Raw genomic sequence first — 22,132 nt, forward strand, 5'->3', positions numbered from 1 at the left:
CTCGGCCGGTCTGATGTCTTCTAAATTTCCTCTCTTTCCCCTAGCCACGACGGCCGTCGAAGCACTGTTAAGTCCTCCAAAGAGTTGCAGCCATATCTAATATATATAATGAGTCAATCTGCCATTCCACACCGTCTGAAGAAGATCAAAACCAGATTTCCCAGTCTTCAAGGTCGTTCCGAAGCACCACCTAAATCTTTAACTGACGTCCATTCGACATCGACGGAGCCGGTCCCGCCCGAAACAGTCCACAGAACTCTCAGGATCTTGCTTGGGGATCCGTGGGATGACTATGACTTCATTCGTTACCTTGGACAGGATATGGTTGCAAGACGAAAAGCCTCGTACTTTAAGCTTGTTAATATCCGACAATGCCAGAGCTCCGACGCCTTGGAGCAGTCTCGTCTTCTTTCTAGCATTCAGCATCCTAATATTGCAACTGTCTGTGGTCTCTACTGCGACGGCGACAAGATCTTTCTAGTTACAGAACATTTTCATATCTCTATATTGCAGTTAGAACTCCAGAAGTACGAGTTAGAGGAATGGGAGATAGCTACAATCATCGTCGAGGTACAAGCAACCTCCCCTTATATAAATGTTATAACTTACAGCCCTAGGTTCTCAAGGGGATAGCTTATATCTCCTCACTGAAACTCTCTTGCAAAAACTTTTCAGGAGCAAATGTCGGATTGACTCTAGCTGGAGAGATAAAACTTGGTGAGCTCATATCAACTCTTTAATGGTCATTAAAACTAACACGTTTCGCTCAGTCCTAGATCTTCCAAAGCTTCAGCATGATCGCCTACATGAGAGTTCAAAAGTGTCGCAGGTTCTCCTAGATTTCCCAATCGTAGCTGAACTCATAGAGGATATGATGCTTTCACGTTATCACCTTACATCTGGTGATGAACAGTGGTCCGAGGACGCTCTCAGTTTTCTATCCTGTACGTTGTCAGGATCCTTGGAGAGCTTGATGAATGTAAGGGCCACCGACCTGTAAACACCGATATAGCAATTAATCTAGACCAGCATCGTTTCCTAAGCCTTGCCGTGTCTCCAAGGAGACTAATTCCCCGGATTCGGTTCGCCTGTGAAATGACACGTGGAGTTTACTACGGGATTAATGAGGATGTTTTGTCAGATGTTCAGTTATATGATTGTGAAGGTGTTAGTGATAAGTGATACATTTATCGTGGATTAATGAATTATGTCTCCTGGCAATCCAAACCCAAGACGTCATTATTGTTGTCAAGAGGATTTTCTGGAGAGGGCGAGAGCAGTTAGATCACACACTCGTTTTGTCTCTATGCACATCATAATGTCAAATGGAAAAGTTGCATATATTTCAAAGTCCATTGCACGTTTCGCTTGAGTGGATACTATATTCGCGAGGATAAAGCAGGACTAGATTGCAGCGGTGAACCAAGTTAGCGCAAGATCGCTCTGGGAATAATTTCTTCTATCAATTTCTTGTTTCATCTCTAAGCAATGAATTGTAGTCTTAGTTTTTGGTCCTCACTTGCTGGATGGTCTCTTCCCTCGTTGGATGGTGCCTCGCTTATTGGATGGTCTTGGATGATCTCCTTGGATGATCCCCAAGATTTTAGATGGTCACACCCAAAGGGTATGCTAGTAGTGAGCCTATGGTCCCTTATTTTCAAAGATCATCCCTGGACCACGCATTTTACCCGATGACTATGGGATGATCCCTAGTAAAAAGGAGGGGAAACTTGTTGACTGTGTTTGCACGGCCCAGACGGTTCAATTTAAAGGTTTGAATGGATGCACTAAGTAGAAATCATGCCACCAGAATAAGGCTATTCGATTGAAATATTTTCGTTCAGATTTCGGTCATGGCACTTTGTTCTAGGTCCCCAGAACGTATACTTCTCAGCCCGGTGACTGCAAAGGAGGCAAAGGTGAGCTAGACATATAGGCCAAAAATAAGCGTCTTCTAACAAATCAATTTTATAGAATACTATGGCGAAGGACTCCTCCGCGACGTTAGATTACTACAGGAAAAGAAGTCCCGGGTCGCAACTTCATTTCGACAAGGTACCATCAGTTACTCCAGTCCTCAAGACGCCTGATGTAGGCCAACGGACTTGGAAGGAACGAAGCGGGGATATACTCCTCTCAACCTTCTCTCTCACTCCCTGCTACATAGGCTGGCATGGTATTATTCATGGCGGGATAACCAGCGGAATCATTGACGACGAGGCTATCGCTGTGGCTAAAGCTGAGGCACTATTTGTCTTATGCAAACAACTTCCCGAACAGCCCAAGATCCGGTCGCTCTTGCCCAGAGACAGAGCATGCAAACGAATACCTCAAGAACTATGGAACATGGTAATTGAATATCTGCCATCTCTTACTGGAAAATATGCAGCTCAAGCATTTGGCTTTAAGCTTGAGGAACAGCACGAAAAGCATGCGGGCGTCTGGGATAGAATTATCCGTGAAGAAGACGCGTGGACGCCAATCGCTATAAGACAAGGCCTCAATCCAGTTTTAATCGGTGACGGTCTGCACACCCTTTTCAACGATCCCACACAGCCGGCCTATATATGCCTTTCAACTGGAGACAAAACTAGAAACATTCGACATGACCAAACGAAACTCTTAGCGTCTTTACGAGAGCATCATTTCAACGAAAATGGTGAGGTCGTATTCCACGACTCGAAGATTATTTTGAATATTGACGAGGCTTTATACAACCCGTTCTTTGTTACTTTAACTCCGAAAAGGCTCTTTTCTTGCCGAAATAACCGTTTGTGTTCCGCCTCTTTATACTGGGCAGACAGCCAGTATGCACTTCGAACAATTGGACCAGACGACATCGTTGGCATTGGAGAGAAAGTCTCTACTTTAAAAGATGTGTCTCATATATGTGGCATTACTCTGACGCACCCAACAGAGATGGCATTGAGGCAAAGGCATCAACAGTGTTTTCAACATCCAAGCTGCCCGCCTACATATCCAGTTTTATCCCTCGAGTACAATGGAGACAACATGCTTGGGTGGGAGTGGGAGGATGGGGTTGAACAGTTTTGGAGGATATCCTGAATCTAGAAAGAATATCGGTGTTTAATATACGTATATACGTCTAACAGGGAGAAAATTTGAGGTGCCTATATCTAGCAAATGACAGAATCCTCTTTCTCATATAGTGGTTATAGATATTTCGAATTACTTTCATTACTAGAAGGTTTATGAAAATTAGCAAGAACTACTAATCAAGCTCAAGCTCCCAATTTATAGTATACTTAAAGAGCAAGAAAGTCTTTTTAAGGCAGACTTTATATAAAACTAAGAGATTTATTAAATTCTCCTTAGTTCCTAAGTCCTTAAACATTTCTTAAGAATATATAATTTCTATTTAAGTAAATAATTAAGTATATCTTATTTATTTCTTTATTTAATAATTAAAAGGCAATTATATAATAATAATTATAATTAAAATATAAATAGCTAATAATAATTTAAAGATTTAAAAGAATAGTAATACAAATTCTTTGGTCTAATATATCTAATAGTTTAATTAATATTATTTAATAGATTTCGGATTTGTTTTATAATTAGAGAATTATTATTTATTTTAAATATTATTTAAAAGAAATTTAAATTATTATATAATATATTTCCTATAATTGGTCTTAAAAGAAGCTCATATTAAAACTAGCTTGTTTCTTTTATTTCTAAGTACTCGTTTTATAAATCTAAACTACTAATCTAGTTTTTACTTCTTTTACTTATTATATTCCCTGAATATTACGGGAAAATAGGGGTTTATTTAATTATATAATTATAAAGAATTAATTTTATTTAATAAGTTTATATTCTTATTTATATAATCTTAATTTAAAAAGAAAATTCCATATTAGCCCTCAACTTGCTGAGGGGCATGGCCCGTATTTTCGACCCACTTCGCCCTAATCATATAAAAGCTCCGCCTTGTCCCCTCTTCACTCTCATCCTAATCCTCCATTCAATCTCCAAAGTGCTATTTTTTTAATAATCAAAACCTAACGGATAAGAGGTATATCTCCAAGCCTCATGCCGCAGTCTTGCCCCCGCTGACTAATGTAGTCGGCCATGTGTCTCGTTATCTTCATTAGCGAGGAGCGATTGGATTGCGCAATAGAAAGGGGTAAAGCATGGTGGTACCGTCATTTCCCCCGAATTATGGCCTGGCGATTCGGAGCCGCAACTCCGCCCCCTCAATATAACGAAGCAACGACTCTAATGGAGGACGCTGCCAAACCTGATTCTCTAATGCATGGAGGCATTCGTAAGACCGTGGCATATCAGATCGAGATAGATAGTTCGTAGAAGGAGATGGATTTTTGTGGTACTTCCCTCAATCTTCCACGGGTGACCATACCGTTCGTGGTGGTACTTGTCTGAGTATTGATTCATGATGGTGTCTGGAGATAAGCAAGAGAGAAGGGCCGTTTATAGACATCTAGTGAGGCATTCTTTACCAAGTACCATCTAGTCAGTCAGATTGCGAATTCTACATACCTAAATTTCCCTCAATCTCCAAATGGTACAGCCAGAAACCCGGGGGATGGGTAGCATTCAATGAGAAAAGGCAGACGCGGAGAACCCCGCGGATGATTCAAGTTGAAATTTTTATGCTCCTTTCCTCGCTTTATTCCTGCACCTTGTTCTGAATGAATGTAATCGGTCCTGAATTGATAAGATATGGAATTGTGGTTTACGTAATCGCCTTGACATCGGTCGTGCTTGCTTACTGCGCTTCAAATGTTAGCATCACTAAGAGAATAATCGGCAGTGATGGGACCATCTGACTATCCAGAGAGCGACCCTAAACAAGTGGCAGGGCATCATTATAATAGGATTATCGAAATGGGACAATCTCATAAGCGGGGGATCATCTCACAAGCGAGCGGATCATCTCACGAGCGAGCGGATCATCTCACGAGCGAGCGGATCATGATATCTACACCAGGAGAAAGATGTTGTGGTGGTACAAGGCCTGCAGGATTTTCTTGATTAAGTAGGGGTTTTAGGTCTGGTTCAACTCTTTAACGTGGCGTGTGCACAGGATCTACCCACCTCATCTCATCGAATTCCCACTTCGCAGCTTCGCCCCTGGACACCACTAACATGCCGGGGGAAAAAGACACTAATAACAGCCTTGTGCTCAATTTCCTAGCTTGAATTATGGATATAAAGACTCCTCACCTCCTCCTTCCCTTTTTACTATAAAGTATTTTCGCTATGCCTTCCGTATTTATTACAACCTGACTAGAAAGAAAATGGCGTTTAAGCATCAATTCCCGCTTCGAGTCTTGCAAATTTTTTTCTCATTAGTTGTTCTTGTTTTCGCAATTCTCAGTATGTCTATTTCAACTCTAATTACTTGAAACGAGTTTTGCTAAAAAGAATAACTAGTAGCGTACTGGGAAAAGCAATACTTGTCAACTTCGATTATCTTTTTTATCTTTGTACCACTCTTCTCTCTTCTAATAAGTTGGTACATTGGACTTGAATTATACTCTGCGGGTATTTTACCCTCGGCCCTTTTTCATATAAATTGCAAACTAAAAATACCTAGTATCTCGACCTTGCGCTGTTCTCTTTACCATCGAAGTTATTACCTCCCTTTTATATATGGCTAGTAGTATTGCTATTATTATTTTCGCCTCATCCTACTACGGGAGCTTGTGTGTGGCATCCGGAGCTAATGGAGCTTTCTCTATTTTGAGCTGCCTGGCATGGGTCACTTCTGCTACTCTTCATGGCATCGAACTCTCGAAGATAAAGAACGAATTAACTTGCATATCTGAGAAGCTAAACGAGGTAATATAAGATGAGTAGCTAGAGTGGCAAGCACTCGAAGATTAAGGAGTCAATTTTCAAAGGAAAAAGTCTTTGAGAAGCTAATTAAGGCGTAACTAGAATAGAGTAATTAAATTATTTCTACTTTTCATTCTTATATAACTTGCATCCGAAAAAGGTTTTAAAAATAAGTTTAGTAAAAAAAACCCTCCAGATTATAAATAGAGATATTTTAAAAGCAAGTAACCTTTATTTTCTTAAAATATTACATATTTTAGAGCAAATAAAATAGCCTAATATTTTAAACAAATATAAAATATATTAATGAATTTACTTATTTTAATAATAATGTTCTAAAGTCTCTTAGTAAACAAACGGAATTATAATTACTAGTAAAACATACTTTAAAAACAGACTTAATATTTGGTTATCGAGATATAAAAAGCCATATACTATTTACTTCTAAAGGAATTTCCGTAATTCCATTATTAAAAGGGTTTGTTTGTTTTTTTCTATTAGATCTATAATAATAGAAATACTAATTAGATAAATATAATTCTATATTATATTTTTAAAAACTCTATTTTTATTTAGCTTAGTTAATATAGATAAACTATAAGTTTATTTTAATAATTTTACTAACTATATTATTACTTTTATTAGATATTATATATTTATTATATAATGTTTTAGTTATTCTTTTTTACTTTAGAATAATATATTATAAAGCTTTATTTCTAAATTCTTTATTTATAATTCTTATTTTCTTATAAAGACTAAATTATAATATCTATATTATTAATTTAGTTATTTATTAGTTAATAAGCTTTGAAATATACTAGAATAAGCTAGCTATAATATTAATATAGAAGCTTTAAATACTTTATAAAATATTATAAGAAATACTAGAAAAATAAAAAATTATTTAAATAATTCAAGTTTAACTTTAAAAATAATATTAGCTTTAATCTCCTAATTATTATTAATATCTTTTATATCTCTAGAAAGCCTATACTTTATATTATTAATAAGGGTACTAGATATTATAAAAGCTATTAGCTTTAAAATATTAGTACTATATATATCTGAAATACTCTAAAAATATATTAGATTAATATCTATTTAGAATCTCTTAATTAGATTATTATAAATACTATAAAGTAATTTACTAGTAAAGTATTTATTTAACTTATAAATATAATAAAAACTAAAGTAAAAATTATTTCTATAAAAGCTTATAACTTTATAGGAATTATTAAATACTACTATAGTCTAATTTAATATATTTATTTAATTATTATAGCTAAAATTAAAGGAATTAGTAAAGAGATAGCCTTATAAATAACCTTTATAAATTAAAGATAGACATTTATACTAAATAAAGTATTTAGGCCTTTAATAAAAGTAATCTAATCTAATTAAAAGAGAATTATCTATTAACTCTATAATTTAAAGTATCTAATAGCCTAAAAGAAAAGATAGCTAGCTTTTACTAATTAATAAGTAATTAGTTATTTAATTATTTATTTAGTTTATTTGATTCTATTTATCTTTTAAAACTAACTTCTTTTAGTACTAAGATTACTTTCTTAATAACTAACTTTCTATTTATATATTACTCTAATCTATTAGAACTCTTCTAGAATTTATATACTCTATATATACCTCTAAAGTTCTTTAAGCTTTTTAGTTCCTGCTTCGATTTTATTATTAAATTAAGCTCTTTTAAGCTTTAGACTATTCTAGAAATTATAATATTTTACTTCCTAAATTTCTTATTATAAATAAAATATTTATAAATCTTAATAAATCTAAATTATCTTACTTTTAAACTTCTTTTACTAAAAACTATATATATATACTAAAAAGAGTTTAGTTCTAGAAGTTCGAAATAGTAAACTAATAAAATAAATACAAGTAAATAAAGAAATAAAAGAAAAGATATTAATCTAGAAACTTCTAATAAAAAAGATATTCTTAATTACTTTAATATTAGATTATTCTAGTATAAGGTAAAAAGATTAACTAATAAGAATCTCTAGAAATTATATAAAAGGAATTTTATTAACTTTAATATTAATATATTTGATCTACTAGATTAATACAATCTATATTAATTACAAGCTATCTTATAATATAATAATATTTATATCTAATATAATTAGAGTTATTTTATTATTATATAGTCCTTAATTAATATTATTTAAAAAAAAGAATAATATATATAGATTATAGATAATATTATTACTTATTAATAAAACTTTAAAGCAGGTTCTATAACTTTATTATAAATATTTTATTAGAATAGTATTATAAGAAATTAATATATTAAACCTATATCTTTTAATTACTATTAATACTTCTATTACTATTACTATTACTATTACTATTACTATTACTATTATAATAAGAAACTAATAACTAACTTCTATTACTTCTATTACTACTTTTATTATTCTTACTATTACTATTTATACTATCTCTAAATAGCCTTTAGTTAAACTCTATTAGAAAAATAATTAGAGAAGCTATTAGAATCTATATAAATAAATAGAAATATAATAGAACTAATAGTAGTTTTAATTACAAACTTATTATTTTCCTTAATATCTATTAATATATAGATCTTTTATAAAAGGTATTTATAAGAGCTTTCTCTATTATACTAAAAAAACTAGTATAAAACTACTTTTATAATAACTAGCTATTTTAATAAACTTATAAAATAGTATATACTAATATTTATAACTTTTTTAAAAGATCTAAATATTAATATCAAAATCTAAATAAATGAAATATTACTAACTTGAATTCTATAATAGCTAAATACTTTAAAAAGTCGATATTTAAGGTTATTTAGATTCTAATTAATAACTTATACTAACTATAATACAAACTTATATCTATTTTATAAAATATTAAATTTCTATATAATAAGATTATTACTATTTATTAAAGCTCTCTAGTATATTAATATATAGTTTTAAATTCTTTTATAGATTTTAGCTAGCTTATTAATAAACTATAATTCTTTATTATTATATATAAGAAGAAGTAATAGTACTAATTAATTAGTATTAGTTTACTAGTAATATATAGAACTATTATATAATTATAGAATACTATTTATATAAGATTAATAAAGTTATATTCTAGAAGTAGAAATTATAATATTAAAGTATTAATATATAATTCTTAAATATACTAAGTCTAATTAGTACTAGTATATAATATATTCTATTATTTATAAATAGAAAAGTAATACAAGTATAAGTTAGTTAAATAACTAGATTAAAGGTAAAAGTATAATAATAAAGATCTTTTAGTTAAAATATAAATAGTTTAATTAAGTCTCTAAGTTAAAAATAGTTAAAGAATTACTTTAAATACTTAAATCTAAATTAAACTATAGTTTTATAGATATAAATAAGATATTAATATAGAGTTTATTAAATTAGATAATTTTCCTTATTTCTTATTATAAAAATTTACTGTTTATATTAAGCTATAAGTGAAATTAAGGAATATATATTTTAAAGTTAAGCTCAAGAATTTAATAAGAGGTTATTATATACTAATTAAGGTATATTATTACTAGGAAATTAGTACGTAATATGAAACTATTTATAAGTATTATATTATAAATCAGGATATAGTAGGTACTAGAACCTGCTGGATTCAAGGGAGGGGGTAAATCACATGATTTACAGTAAGTCATTTGCTACTAGATTATATAAGCTAACAGAGGTTTAGTCGCTCCTTAGATACGAAGACAACGGTATAAAGTATCGGGAATACAGGGCATTGGGAGACTTTCAGGGCTCTCCAGTATACAGATCAAGGTAGCAAACTCGCTATAAGGCCCTATATTTCCAGGCCCTTTCCCTAAAAGCACATTTACGCCTTCGACAAGGGCTACCACACCTTTTCAGGGCTTCTTCCCTGTACTTACGGGGGAGCCTTCACTAAAGGGGCCTATAATAGTTGCTTGTTTAGCGTTCGAGCGCTGTGGTTGCTCTACCAACAGCGCTATAACCCTAGAAGATCTACTTACCCCATGCGAATGTCTTATAGCGCCTCTTTACGTAGATTTAGGGAGCACTACCTAGAGTTATAGGGGCTTGTAGCGAGCTTCTGCCCTAAATTCACACCCTGTAGAGCGCTGAGGGTCAAAATGCCCTGTATTCCCGATACTTTATGCCGTTGTCTTCGTAGTCTCCTTAAGCATTCAAATATACTCTTGTTTCGACCATTACAAGCTCTATTTTAGCCTCCTCGATCACTTGACGTCAAGTCACCTGACCTTTTCCGCAACACAGCGAGCAAACCCATCATCCGAGCAACTTCTCGACGGTTCTGTGGCGGATGAGCAATTCAACAACGATGGATGACTACTCACCTACAGCAACCCCTTCACAGATGAGATGGGAATAGAAGGGGAAGATGGAGTTGTGGAACCAGCAACAGGACTTCTAGGATCCCACTTTGGAAGCTCTGACAGACTCCAGCAAAGTGGTTGGTTCAGCTCAGTCAGATGCCCCCGCGGCACCGGACTTCCTGCACGGCTGGGAGAACCAAATGGTGATGCAGATTGCCAAATATCTCGACATGATCTCGGTTCAAGATGTGCTGTTGGCACAACATCCAATCATTTGGTAATTGATCTCAAGTTCATCCGGATGCCGATGATGGGTTTCCTGGTTCCTACCATCATGTTTGCTCGTGATCATTTCTCACAACAATGCTTAACCTGTGAAGAGGAGTCTAGGCCACCAGAGAGCCCCGTAATCCTGGGCTATGCTAAACGTCTCTGGAGATGGCTTGTGAAGGTGCTGCTGTAGCCCTGTGTGAACTAGCGACAGAACTTCAACGCCGATACAAGTCAGACTCGTCCGTGATCACGGATACGGACGAACTACCTAGCCACGATGTTACGGTCCTCGCAAGACGGCGCAGCGTTCGTCGAGAGATGGCAGTCTATGTATGGGCAAGATTTAGAATGACCTCGTATGAAGATGACAAATCCCACTACAAAGGTTCTTCAAGGTCGCATTCGGAATTAGTTCAGGTACGTTCAAATTGGCAAAGCTTTAAGAGATTACGGACTAACCGGTTCTAGGAAGTTTGATCGTCATGGCAATGTTCATTAACGGGTGGTCTATTGATGAATCTACAGAAGCGTTTGAGAAGTTGGCAAAGGTGGCCTTCAAACGTCGAAAAGTTTTAGATATCCCTTTCCTGTCCCGCATATATGAGCTTTTGAAGTCGTACTTAGCTGATGGACTATACCCAGCAGAAAATATCGAGGCAGCATTGCAGGCAGTCTTCGGAAAGGACAAGAGTATCTTGGATTACTCACATGCAACTTCTATAGGTGCCCGAGTAGGCTTGCCCGTCGCTACTATCCGTGAACCATCGAGCTGCATTTTTACCAACTATAACGGGGTGGGAACCCGAGACGAGGATCATATAGATCAACAGTGCTCTCGTTGCCTACGGGTTGTCGAGGAAGGCACTAAAAGGTCATCTTGTAAACCCGAGCCTCCCAGTCTTGAGGCAACTCGCCCTTAGACCGCCGTCGGCTCTCAAACAGTTGCCATACCGTATCACCATTTCCCCAACAGTCCCCATAATTTGGCCATTCAAATAGAGCCGCTGTCTCGCCGGTATCCGCAATTGTTAAGGGGGGGTTCTAAAACGTCTTCTTGTAAATCGAAGTCCCGCTGGTCTTGTGGAGACTCAGGGAGAGACAGCCATTGGCTAACATCAAACGGTCATCATGTATCGCCATCCCTACAAGAATATCCATCGTTTGCCAATTCATTTGGTGGAGTAGTCGTGCCCTCGTTAACCTCGGTTGTTGAGTCTTTATGGGATGGAGGTATCATGGCCTCTTTTGGCATTATTTCGAAACTGACGAAAGGACGACTCTCCCAACCACGCCGCAGTTTGAACATTGCAAGACGAAGACGAGGTTTTATTTGGTCTTTGATCTAGATGGAGAATATCAACTTGATCTGCACAAATTTTCACGCTTCCGACTTTAGCTCTCCTTGGAATCATCTTTATTGCTTCCCCGGGGTCAGTGGATCGATGCATTTGATATTGTTTTGTACACAAATAAAACACAAACTGATTTCAAGCATTTGACCTTTGCGACGAGATTATCGGATTTTATAGGTCTCTTTGACCACTTGTTCTTAGACTACCATACTCATCCTCCGTGGCAAAGCCTCACATCCTTGTCCAACTTCCAATACTGAATTTATCCCAGTCTTGTAACTGGATAAAGACTCCACATGTGCAGGGTGCGCTTGCCTTTGTGTGGCGAATCTTGATTTTGCAGAAAATCGTGCCTTGTATATTAGTGACTATAATTGACACAATTGCTGAAGGAATCAGGGTGAGGTAGCTTAACCCAATCCAACCCCGACTGTATAACAAGATATTTGTTTGTCCAATCTGTTAGGTGCGAGAAGAATCAGCGTGGTCGTATAGGAGAGTTGATGTGGACGAGGCAACGAGCAGATTGGAAGTTGTGGAGATGATGCTAATGATGCAATAGCAAAACTGGGAAGAGAAGGTGAGATGATGCTGCAGTTGCTAGGCTGTGTTCATCAGAGTCAATGATGACGACACAACTGCTGGATTATAGATAAAGGTTGTGGGCATATTTGCTACAAGGAAGTAGATGATGACGATGCAATACTAAGAGGGAAGGAGGACTTAAGCTTACCAGGCGAGATGATGTTGTTAGGAGACATTGGGAAGGTGGTGGGACACTAGCGTCAAGACTCCCTACCAGCCCGGCTCTTCGACATATCCACCTGATCTGGATGAATAACTCGAAGATGCCGAGTCAATGCATCATTTCTGCTGAACGTCTTCTCTTCGGTGCACAGCGGACAGCGTACCTTCTGCTTCTTGGGGTTGTGAATCGTGTCCTCGTGCCGAGTCAGATCATAGGGCCGAGAGAAAATAGTGTTACAGGGCTTTCCCGTCGAAGGGTTAACTCGTTCGCACTGTTTCAGGTCAGCATGAGTTTCAAAAGGAATGAGCTTTTTGGGGGGGGTTACAGAGGTGTGCGTACCTTGTGAGGCCCCGCTTGAGAATTTTGCTGCCCCTTTAAGGTCATACCCCTTCCATCCCCGTCGTTGTTCGCTAGGGCCGAGTTTCGATGGCCCTCACGTTTGTGTCGTTGAAGCTTCGCAGGCGTGTCGAATCGTAATGTACAGCCGTGGTACGTGCATGTGTAAGTTCCAGTGCCTACAGACGCTCCTAAAGGTTTCTTGCCTTCTAATATTTCGGGTGCATACTCACTGCCGCTCGATTCCATCGAGGCCAAGGTGGCAGGGGAGTCGTTGGTAACACTTGAGAGTTTGCTAGGTTGTCTGCGCTACTGAAGGACAAAGGGATATTGCTGAGGTATTTGTCGAACACTGCCTGCAACCGCAGGAGGCGCGAAACTGAAGTGGCTTGCTGCTGCGTAGCCTGTGGCAATGTTGAGTAGGCCGAAAAGCTTTCCCGTTCCGCAGTTGCCATGCTGCCGTAGCTACGCTGTAATGTATTCTCATTAGACTCTGAAGGTTTTTGGGAGATTGTAGACTGTTGCTGGCATTAGTGGCGTTGTTTTTGCTGCTGTGATGGGACCAGTGATGTATTGGTGTCCTCCTCGCTCTCTCGGTAGGCTAAATCAACATCCTTTGGTGAAATGGTCTTTGGCGTTGTCTGCTCAGAAGAAGTCCGTTCCAGCTGCCTCTGAAGTTCCCGCGCACCATTCTCTGCCCTTTGTTATTCGCACATATATATTGCCGTACCAAACTCCGGAATTGCTCCCTTGCGGCGCAAGAGGGGAGCCTTGGCGAAATAGTGATCGTTCTCGCGAAGGTATCGTCAAGGGAGTTTGGGTACTCTTGGGTGAAGTGGTTGGAGAACTGGCTAGCAGCGGAAGTTTTCAGTGACAAGAAAAGTGATAAGAGACGTTTGATTGCTGCCGGGCTGCGTAAAGTGTTGTGAAGTAGTGATTGGGACGTTGGTTTTCTCTTTGTAACAATCTTGTGACTTCCCTTTCCGGCTCCGATTCTGGAAATCTCGGACTTGCGAGGCACACGGTCGAAGAATGTGAGGCAGGACTAGAGACTTCGTTATCTCAAGCTCGCTGGGCTTGAGCTACCAGATTATTTGAAGCCGAAGACAAGGTATATGAGGAGCAAGATTGACTTCTCCGAGTGGAGAATCAGTTCTTCTTGGATTATTGGGTAAGAATCGCCCGACCGGTCCTTGTGTCCTCAGCGAGTCGATTCCAAATACTCTGGATAACTAGGCTGTGTATAGGGATCGTAGCCTTTTACTTGATCGTCGAGTTGTTCGTGGGCCAAGTCGTACAGGCATGCGCTGATCCGCTTCATGGTGGTAAAAAAAAAATTAAATATTGACTGCTTCTACCATGCAAGACTCTGCCGCATTTGCGCCAATCGGTATGAGGGAATGAGAGTTCTGATCCGTCTTGGTAGTCTTAGAGAGTAAAGAAAGATGTGAGGAACTCAATGTTCTGCCTCGTAAGGGACTCGCGGTGCCCCAGGAAGTGAAAGCCACAACCGCCAATTCTGGTACGTACAGTCGCCGAACCTATCGGGTTGCACCCAGGCCAAGCATCGGGAAACCATAGGTTCGAGAACCAATCTCGGCAGAGGTGCTGTGTCCGAAAATCAGACGTTCCAACCCTGTCCCATGTCCCCCGCTCCTGAGACAGGTGTCGCGAGGCCTGATCAGCTCAAAAGCGAGGCGGGAGGCACAGCACCAGAAGGCCCAGGCGGCACGAGTACGCCGCTCAACGAGGGCCATAATAATGCAAGGTCATGGGTTGGCCTCCAAGACTGAACGCCCGGAATGGGCATCGTGGCTTTTCGGGGGCAGGCAGGTGGTTGATTGTGAGCTCTTCACCAATAGAGGGGTTACTCTACCGGCACGGTTATGTGCGTCGCTGAAACAAGCACCTAGAAAGACGCAAACCAGCTCCCTGATTAGCTAACGTGCAAGCCTAACATTTCCGTCCCCTCAGCGTTCCTCTTCGGCTCGACTTCAGTCGTTTTTTCATCTACGATTTGGACATCTTTCTTGACACAGTTCACCCTTTTCCAACGAGATTCTGTTCTGCACTTGTCGAGACTAACATCTTCCTCCCCAAGCTATATGTATAAGTATTTTAGCAGTCCATTGCTGTCTCTAAAGTCTCTAATCTCGCTTTCTTGTAGGAGCGCATCATCGGGCATTTGGAGACAAAACTTTCTTTTGTCCAAGTGCCTGAAATTTCGATATCGAACACGATGACTAGGTCGAAGAAGCCGAGGAAACAACAACAAGAAGGAGCAAAAAAGAAGAGAGCACGTCGAAAAAAGTCCTCCGTCCCTAAAGATTCCTTCCTCGAGCTTCCCTGCTCCATCTGTAAGGGATTCGATCATGAAAAAGTCCTTCTCCTCTGCGATACATGCGACCACCCATACCATACATACTGCGTTGGTCTTGAAGCTCTTCCTCCTGAAGAAGAGGAGTGGTTTTGCACTCGTTGCAGCAGAGACGTGCCACCACCTGTCACTCGCCCTGAAAAGGTGCTCTCCGCCAATGAATTGTTGCCCCAAAGTTTATTTCCGACAAAGAAAGAGAGCGCGGAGGGCGAGGATCTCGATAATCCCGACGAGATGCAGAAGAAGGAGGCGTTGGCGACCCAGCGCGAGCAGGAGGAGGCTGCTAGGTATGTGTTGGGAATATGCCATTGTAGAAGTACGTTTTGTCTAACTGTTCTGCCAGGCTATTGAAGCAGAATAATACAAATAACACAGCTAGCAATGCCCCAAGTGGGATTGCACAGCTGAGGAAATCTTCGGACCAGGTCCCTACAAATGCTGCAAATACTGGGCAGGTAGGCCATCCAGACAAGACGAACCAAGACGACTTTATATTCTCTGACAACATCTCAACACCAACTGGAATTATGTCGCGTTCTCCAGAGCTCAGCAAGAAAGAGGCCGAGAATTCTGCCAATTTTGTAGCTTCAGCAACTGCCATAAAAATGCGTGAATCACCTACGGACCTCTCCCCCCAAGTACCAACCGTCAACAAGATCATAATGCCCGACGACCCAGATCCTGAGACAGACCTGAACGAATATTCTCTCGATCAACCTCCTGAAATAATTCATTACAAATTTCCCGAGATACCATTTCAACTGGACACATCTAACCTGGAATATGACCCGACAATTACTTGTACAACACCGCATCAGCAGAACTTCCCCTTCTCGCCCACACACTCGCCCCTCGTACAGCACGGCTCCTTTCCCGACATATACAATAACGTCTCGATGCCCTCTTCCTTATTGAATTCAAATGACTGTTGTTCGACTTATCCATCCGCTGTCTCGACACCGCAGCCAATTCCGGAAAATCAGGATGTATACTTCCAGCAGCGCGACATCGATATGCGACATCAAAGGCCTCACACATTCAGCCATGGGCCCTCGAGCTTATCGAATTCTATGGCTCCGCAGTATGTGTATAATGCTAACGGGGGTTCGATATTCACTGCTGTGACGGCAGGCGGACAATCGAACTCGTCCACTGCTGGGTGTTCCGGAATGGCACAGCGTATAAATCCTTGGCAAATATTCCAATTTGATTATCCAGCACGGTTGCCAGGTAACCCCATGGGTAATGAGAATATGTTCAGCTTTGGAGCTAATTCTGACGGGGATGAAGAGGAGGGTGGTGTGTTCGCGGATCGGATAATGAAGCACGAGTCTGTGCTGTCACCAATAGAGAATCCGAGCATGGAGATGGAACCAGGTAGTTTTCAGTGGAATGCCGATTTATTGGGAGAGTTCAACACACAGGCTACGCATTATCGTGGTGGAGGCTCTGCCGATATGGGGTCCGTTGAATGGGACGGCTCAGGTAGCTCTCTGAGCAGAACGCATGCCTCTACACAATCGGTTTCCGACAATCGTTCAAGGAATGGAAATGATAGAAGGCAAAATATCCCACGGACGGCATCGGTGCCAAACACGGCTTTGATGGGACAGCCAGCCGGCATGCTCGAGCAGATGTCGAACCCAAATTCGCCACCCGATCTAAGTAATACGTCTGTTAAATCTGCTGTTTCGAGTCTGCCATCTCCTAGACGATCAAAGCACGGCTCTTCGATGAATCTTGCTGGTGCAGCTGCTCAGGACAAGAATGGTGTTCCAATGACCTGCACGAACTGTGCCACGCAGAAAACACCCCTCTGGCGACGAAACCCGGAAGGCCACTCACTCTGCAATGCCTGTGGACTCTTCCTAAAGCTTCACGGTGTCGTGCGACCCCTTGCAATGAAAACAGATGTCATCAAGAAGCGCAACCGCGGTTGCGGTCCAGGCCGTTCTTTTCCAGCTAAAGGACCCCGTGGAGAATCCCCTGGGCAGCCAACGAGCGCATCGAAGAGAAAGAGAGGCAAGGACCCCATTGCAGCAACAGCCCCAGCGGCTCCCACAACCCAAGCAACAACCCCAACCAGCAAATGCGGAAGGCCCGTAAACGAATGCCACATCCCATCCTCAGTTACAGACTCAGACAGAGCAGGAGGCAGCACATCCAGCACGGCAGGCTCCTCTATCGCTGTATCCATGCCTCAATCCCACGCAGACATGATACCGAAATGCCAGCGTCGACACAGCGAGTCCGTCTCTGCGATCGAGAGCACAGATGTCGACTCCCTTGAGAAGCATACGAGATTTAATGAGGCGGTGAAGAGCGTGGATATGGGTACAGTCAGCAGCAGTAATAGTGGTGTGTGTTTGGGGACTGTGGGCTTGGCAGGTGGCTCCGGGACGGAACCGCAGAATTGGGAGTGGTTGACTATGAGTCTTTGATGGACTTTTCCGTTTACTTACCTTTCATGGGCTTGGCGTTCGAGTGTGTGCGTTCCTTTGCATGGATACATGATGTTGCGCGGGGTTTCCGATCCACGTTTCATCGATTTGGGGTGGGTGGAAGAATTGGGACTTGATACCATGCGGTTTTTTCGTTTTTGTTCTTTTGGGGGGAGGACTACTGGCTTACATGAGCGGGCGAGCTTCTCAATATTGCTATTGATGACTGGATGGGTGGGCTGTTATGATTGCATACTTGATTGATTCGGGTTTTGTTATCATGAACTTCTGCCACCGTTCCTTGCCAGCTTTGCACGTCCGAGCTGGGGCTAAAGTCCCAAGTCCTAACCGGGGCGGTTGTTGTGCTGCAATGGACCTATTTATCTCCATGTTAGCCTCATTCTCTGACTGTGCCTAATATCCATATGCTCAATGCCATGAAATTCTTCCAGAAAACGTTCATCTCCATTGGATTGCCCATTTCTACAAGCTACAGATGCTATAGAAAGGGAGATGGGAGGGGTTGACTCACAGCCCGCTGTGAAAAGGCCCCAACTGTGCACTCTTCATCTGCATCAGGTTCCCTAGATCGGCAAGATTGGCCGAGAGCTGCGCGAGATGGGCATGCAAAATGTTCCATTTCTAACTATCAGCATGTGTTCTCTCTCCTTGCCTTCTCTCTTGAATTATTGCGGGCTGAAAATGTTGTTGCGTGGAGCTGAACGGCTCGGAAAGGGAGAAAGACGAACCAATTGTCGTGGCTTAATGCTTCTGTATCGTGATCGTGTTCTTATTGTCGCGTTCGAGGTTGACTAGCTTTCCTGTGTGGGGTTTTAATGATGGAGGCTTTGGGCAATGAGGGTGCCATGGCCCCGAACAGGTGTACGAGAGGGTGAGGAACCGAAATTGGGGGACTAGTGGAGAGGATGGAGGTACGAGTACAGATTGATAGCCGGGCGCGGGCCAGGTACTCATGACTTCCCCCCTTTTCCTTTCTGTCCTTCAACGTCATTGTCGACATCAACGATCAGCTAAGATTTGAAGAGCAGAGGGTGATTTGAGTACCAAGTTCTAATTCCGTCATTCTTTTAACAGCTCGCTGTAACTCACAACATCTTAGGTGATGAGTTCAATAAGTTCTGGCAGCTTTGCGTGTCTCAGGTGGCTTGGCCTTGCCAGGTCCTACGAGGAAGATGACTGGCTAAGAAATTCCCATATATTGCTTTGATAGCTGTGGTTTTATGCTTGCTCTATGCGGTTGCAGATAATTGGCATTGTTCGAACACGTCAGATACACCAGTTCCCTTCTCAAATCTTCTGTCAAACAAGTTGGAATCGATAGGCTTCAATAGAAAGCCTAGGATTTGAAGCAATTAATGCGGTTTGATAAATCTGGATGTGGGATTCCTTCCAGCCCTTTAGGTAGCCCGGCAGTCTCGGATTTTGACATGTTCTCTTGCCTGTTGAAGGGTTAATAGAGCTTGGCCAGGGACTACGAGTTGAATCTCTGAGTAACTTGATTCCCTCTAAGAAGGGCTTACTGACAAGTTTCTGATTAATACCGAGGAGGCGACAAAGTAACTTACTCCATTTTAACATAATTTGAGGCAAGTTGTTTCCCGACACGGCGCATCTATCCTTTCTGGTGCGTTAAAATTCGGCACTGGATGCCCTTGAAGGAAGTCCTTAGCATAACAAATCGCCTTTCTAGATATTTTACTTCTCAAATACTATAAGCGAGGTATGTAATGCCACTGCAATATCAAAAGTTATCTCGTCATGCGTCATGACCAATCAATCTAATGCTCCTTTCCCAATTCGGTTTAGCAGGAGTTAAGCGAGCCCCTGATACTTTTAAGCAAGCATTTAAAACCCTGCTGAGATCAGAAATACTAGAACTGGCAGTGTCAACATTAGACTTAAAGAAGTCCTAGAAAACAAGGAAGATAAGGGGACCATGGAGTACGGATATCTTGTGATCGAGTGCACTTGTTCCGTCGTCAAGGTGCAAATATCCAACCTAGAAAATATCTCTGTATGGCTAAGTAAGCGAGGGCGTTGAGATCTTCGTGCTGTGTTTTATTGCATGTTGGATCTGCAGTTCTAGTGGCAGTCATAGTGGCAGTCACTTGAATCGAGGGAAAATTGTATATGCACCAGCCGTGTTGGTTATTTTGTCGCAGGGAGGCAATGCATCAAAAAGAGGTGCTGCAGATGAGGAGATATTGGTGGCGGCGATAGGCTCTTGCTATAAAATTCTACTTAAGTCTTTTTAGAGGGACTACCGACGGCCGTTCCGGAGCACTTTAAATAATAACATAACTCTGGGCAGCAGGCTGCGAGTGTGTCGGGGGTTGAGAAGTCTGCCTCGCACATCGCAAATTTACCAGGCGGACCGTTCTTATCTTTCAAATATTTTGCTCCCCCAATTGCCACCTTTCCTCCGAGATATCAGAGTTGCATCTGTGTCAATATAGTCATTACCATATTCATCACGTGTCAATTGCTTGAGAATTCCTCAATTAGCTTAAAGTCTAAACAGCAACATTGCGGATAATCCTGTCATATTATTCAATATCGTGCAGTAGGATATAATCGATGTGAGGGTGGTCTAAAAAGGAGGTATCGTCTGCGATTAAGTTTCTTAATTACTACACCCAGAGCAGCTTTCATCCACCTCATAACGATGAGGCTTCGTTGACATAATGCCCGTAATCTAGCCATCATGGGAGATGTTGAGAATGAAACCGCCTCCACAGCAGTGGCTCCCGGAGGGCTAGCGGGTTATCACCTCGAACGAATCCTTGGAGAAGGATGAATACTGTTTGTGTTTCTTTCATGGGGGCAAGCCCCCAGACCCCCAGGGCTCGCTGCGCTCGGTATAGAGAGGCGTGGAAAGAGACTTAGCAAACTCACCCGGTGAGTTTAAATATGCAGTAATTGCTTACGAGGGATGATAAAGAATCAGGGGTGCCGATCTGCATCACTTGAGTGTATGGCTAGGGATGTGCATGGAGTGTGTCTGCAAAAGTACTTTTCGATGATCAATGATTGACTGTATTCATATTCTTTGGCAGTCTCTTCACTGGATGAATCCTTGATCCGCCTCATCGCTGAAAGATGATTGATGGCGGCAGTAATGACGTTGCTGCAGTTTTGCAGCTGCGGTGGTGGAATGTACCACTACCCGGGCTCCACGGAAGTGGCCCCCGGAGGGCCAGCGGAGGGTCACCCGGGGTAACTATATCATTCAAACGAAAATGAATCATCATATGGATTCAAAGAAGTAACGGAGTATCTTTTGTCTAGTCTGAGAACACCGAACCACAAGCAACGCCAAAACAAACTAGTATATAGAGAAGCAAAAAGTAACTATCTTCTCCTAACCTCTCCACTTGCTGGTCTGCGATCGAGTCTCTTTACCACGGCCCCGAGCACAGCATTAAGAATCCCCTCGCCCGTCAAGCCGATGCCACACTCACTGGAGCTTCTTCCGCCAGTCCAGGTAACAGTGTCGACAATGTCTCTAACACCACCTTCAACCTTCTCGCTAAGTCCGTCGTCGAGCTCCCCGAGTGCCTCCTTAGCACCTTCTTCGTTGCCCACCTGGAAAAACTGAACGCCGACTTGGAAAGGAGGTGCGTCGAGCTTGTCCAGCTTCTTCGCTGCAGATATTAGTACTGACTCGACGTCATCTGAAGGAACACCGTGTGTGAGAACGATAAGGTTCAAAGGCTTGAGCTCCCTGCCCTGCGCCATTTCATTCTCCAACTTCGCCAAGTATGGCTTTAGGATATTGTGAACTCTGATACCTGTTGGTGTTCCGCCCTGAGGTCTTACACTCTCGAATATTTCAGCGACAGTGGTGGCTCTCTTGACGCGCCTGTAACCGCCAGCTGCGACGCCCTCTGACACTGCGCTGAGGTCGCTGGACCATACGCTAAACGCCCTAATAACGATAAATCGAAACCTATTACGATTAAGCCTGTATTCCACAAGACAAACGAAGTATGGCAGCAAAATCGGGCATTGGAAGTGCTTCTTGAGCCTATTTATATATTGCAAAAGATGTCCGAATCGAACGATTTAATACTGGGGAAGGTCTATTTGCGATGGATACAATTGAATGACCATTTTCAGAAGTTCAGGAGACGAGGTACAGGAATATGGGCAGAGGAGATCGATAACTATTGCTCTCGCAAAGGCAGAGGTGGATGGGACGATTCAGTTAATAGATTCTCCCAATCCACTTCGTGGTATATATCCTCCTCCCAAAGAACCACAATGCGTTCTTGACAGACGAATTTCAAAAGCAAGCTGACGATTGGGTAATGGAGAAGACTGGTCCAAAGGGGTTCTATTAATGGTATTAATATTGCAAGAAGCAAGGGAGCTTCGGGCTATTAAACAACTATTGGG

The 22,132-nt window shown here is 41.2% G+C and overlaps 6 protein-coding genes across 6 annotated transcripts; 4 read left to right on the top strand and 2 right to left on the bottom strand.

Annotated features, from left to right (window-relative positions):
* Window positions 1-258: 258 nt before the first annotated feature.
* On the top strand, window positions 259-725 carry K444DRAFT_485539 (uncharacterized protein; the record flags this gene model as incomplete). Its single annotated transcript, XM_024873096.1, has 2 exons — window positions 259-570; window positions 618-725. Coding segments are annotated over 2 exons (420 nt in total), but the record flags the coding sequence as incomplete, so codon positions are not given.
* A 1,621-nt stretch (window positions 726-2,346) lies between these two features.
* Window positions 2,347-3,066, top strand: K444DRAFT_528693 (uncharacterized protein; the record flags this gene model as incomplete). The annotated part of the gene is made up of 1 exon (XM_024874746.1): window positions 2,347-3,066. The coding sequence occupies one exon, from the start codon at window positions 2,347-2,349 to the stop codon at window positions 3,064-3,066; it is 720 nt and encodes a 239-aa protein (XP_024737161.1).
* Window positions 3,067-10,232: 7,166 nt separating this feature from the next.
* Window positions 10,233-11,379, top strand: K444DRAFT_629647 (uncharacterized protein; the record flags this gene model as incomplete). Its single annotated transcript, XM_024883093.1, has 4 exons — window positions 10,233-10,637; window positions 10,691-10,789; window positions 10,855-10,876; window positions 10,928-11,379. The coding sequence occupies 4 exons, from the start codon at window positions 10,233-10,235 to the stop codon at window positions 11,377-11,379; spliced, it is 978 nt and encodes a 325-aa protein (XP_024737162.1).
* A 1,217-nt stretch (window positions 11,380-12,596) lies between these two features.
* On the bottom strand, window positions 12,597-12,943 carry K444DRAFT_528626 (uncharacterized protein; the record flags this gene model as incomplete). The annotated part of the gene is made up of 2 exons (XM_024874741.1): window positions 12,597-12,830; window positions 12,899-12,943. 2 exons carry the CDS (start codon window positions 12,941-12,943, stop codon window positions 12,597-12,599), a joined length of 279 nt encoding a protein of 92 aa, XP_024737163.1.
* Window positions 12,944-15,026: 2,083 nt separating this feature from the next.
* On the top strand, window positions 15,027-17,984 carry K444DRAFT_663412 (uncharacterized protein). The gene is made up of 2 exons (XM_024886830.1): window positions 15,027-15,559; window positions 15,616-17,984. Exons 1-2 carry the CDS (start codon window positions 15,135-15,137, stop codon window positions 17,711-17,713), a joined length of 2,523 nt encoding a protein of 840 aa, XP_024737164.1. The 5' UTR covers window positions 15,027-15,134; the 3' UTR covers window positions 17,714-17,984.
* A 3,101-nt stretch (window positions 17,985-21,085) lies between these two features.
* K444DRAFT_528868 (uncharacterized protein) lies at window positions 21,086-21,625 on the bottom strand (the record flags this gene model as incomplete). The annotated part of the gene is made up of 1 exon (XM_024874761.1): window positions 21,086-21,625. A coding segment is annotated over one exon (540 nt), but the record flags the coding sequence as incomplete, so codon positions are not given.
* Window positions 21,626-22,132: the final 507 nt, after the last annotated feature.

This window comes from Hyaloscypha bicolor (assembly GCF_002865645.1).
Source record: "Hyaloscypha bicolor E unplaced genomic scaffold K444scaffold_61, whole genome shotgun sequence".
Lineage (NCBI taxonomy): Eukaryota > Fungi > Ascomycota > Leotiomycetes > Helotiales > Hyaloscyphaceae > Hyaloscypha > Hyaloscypha bicolor.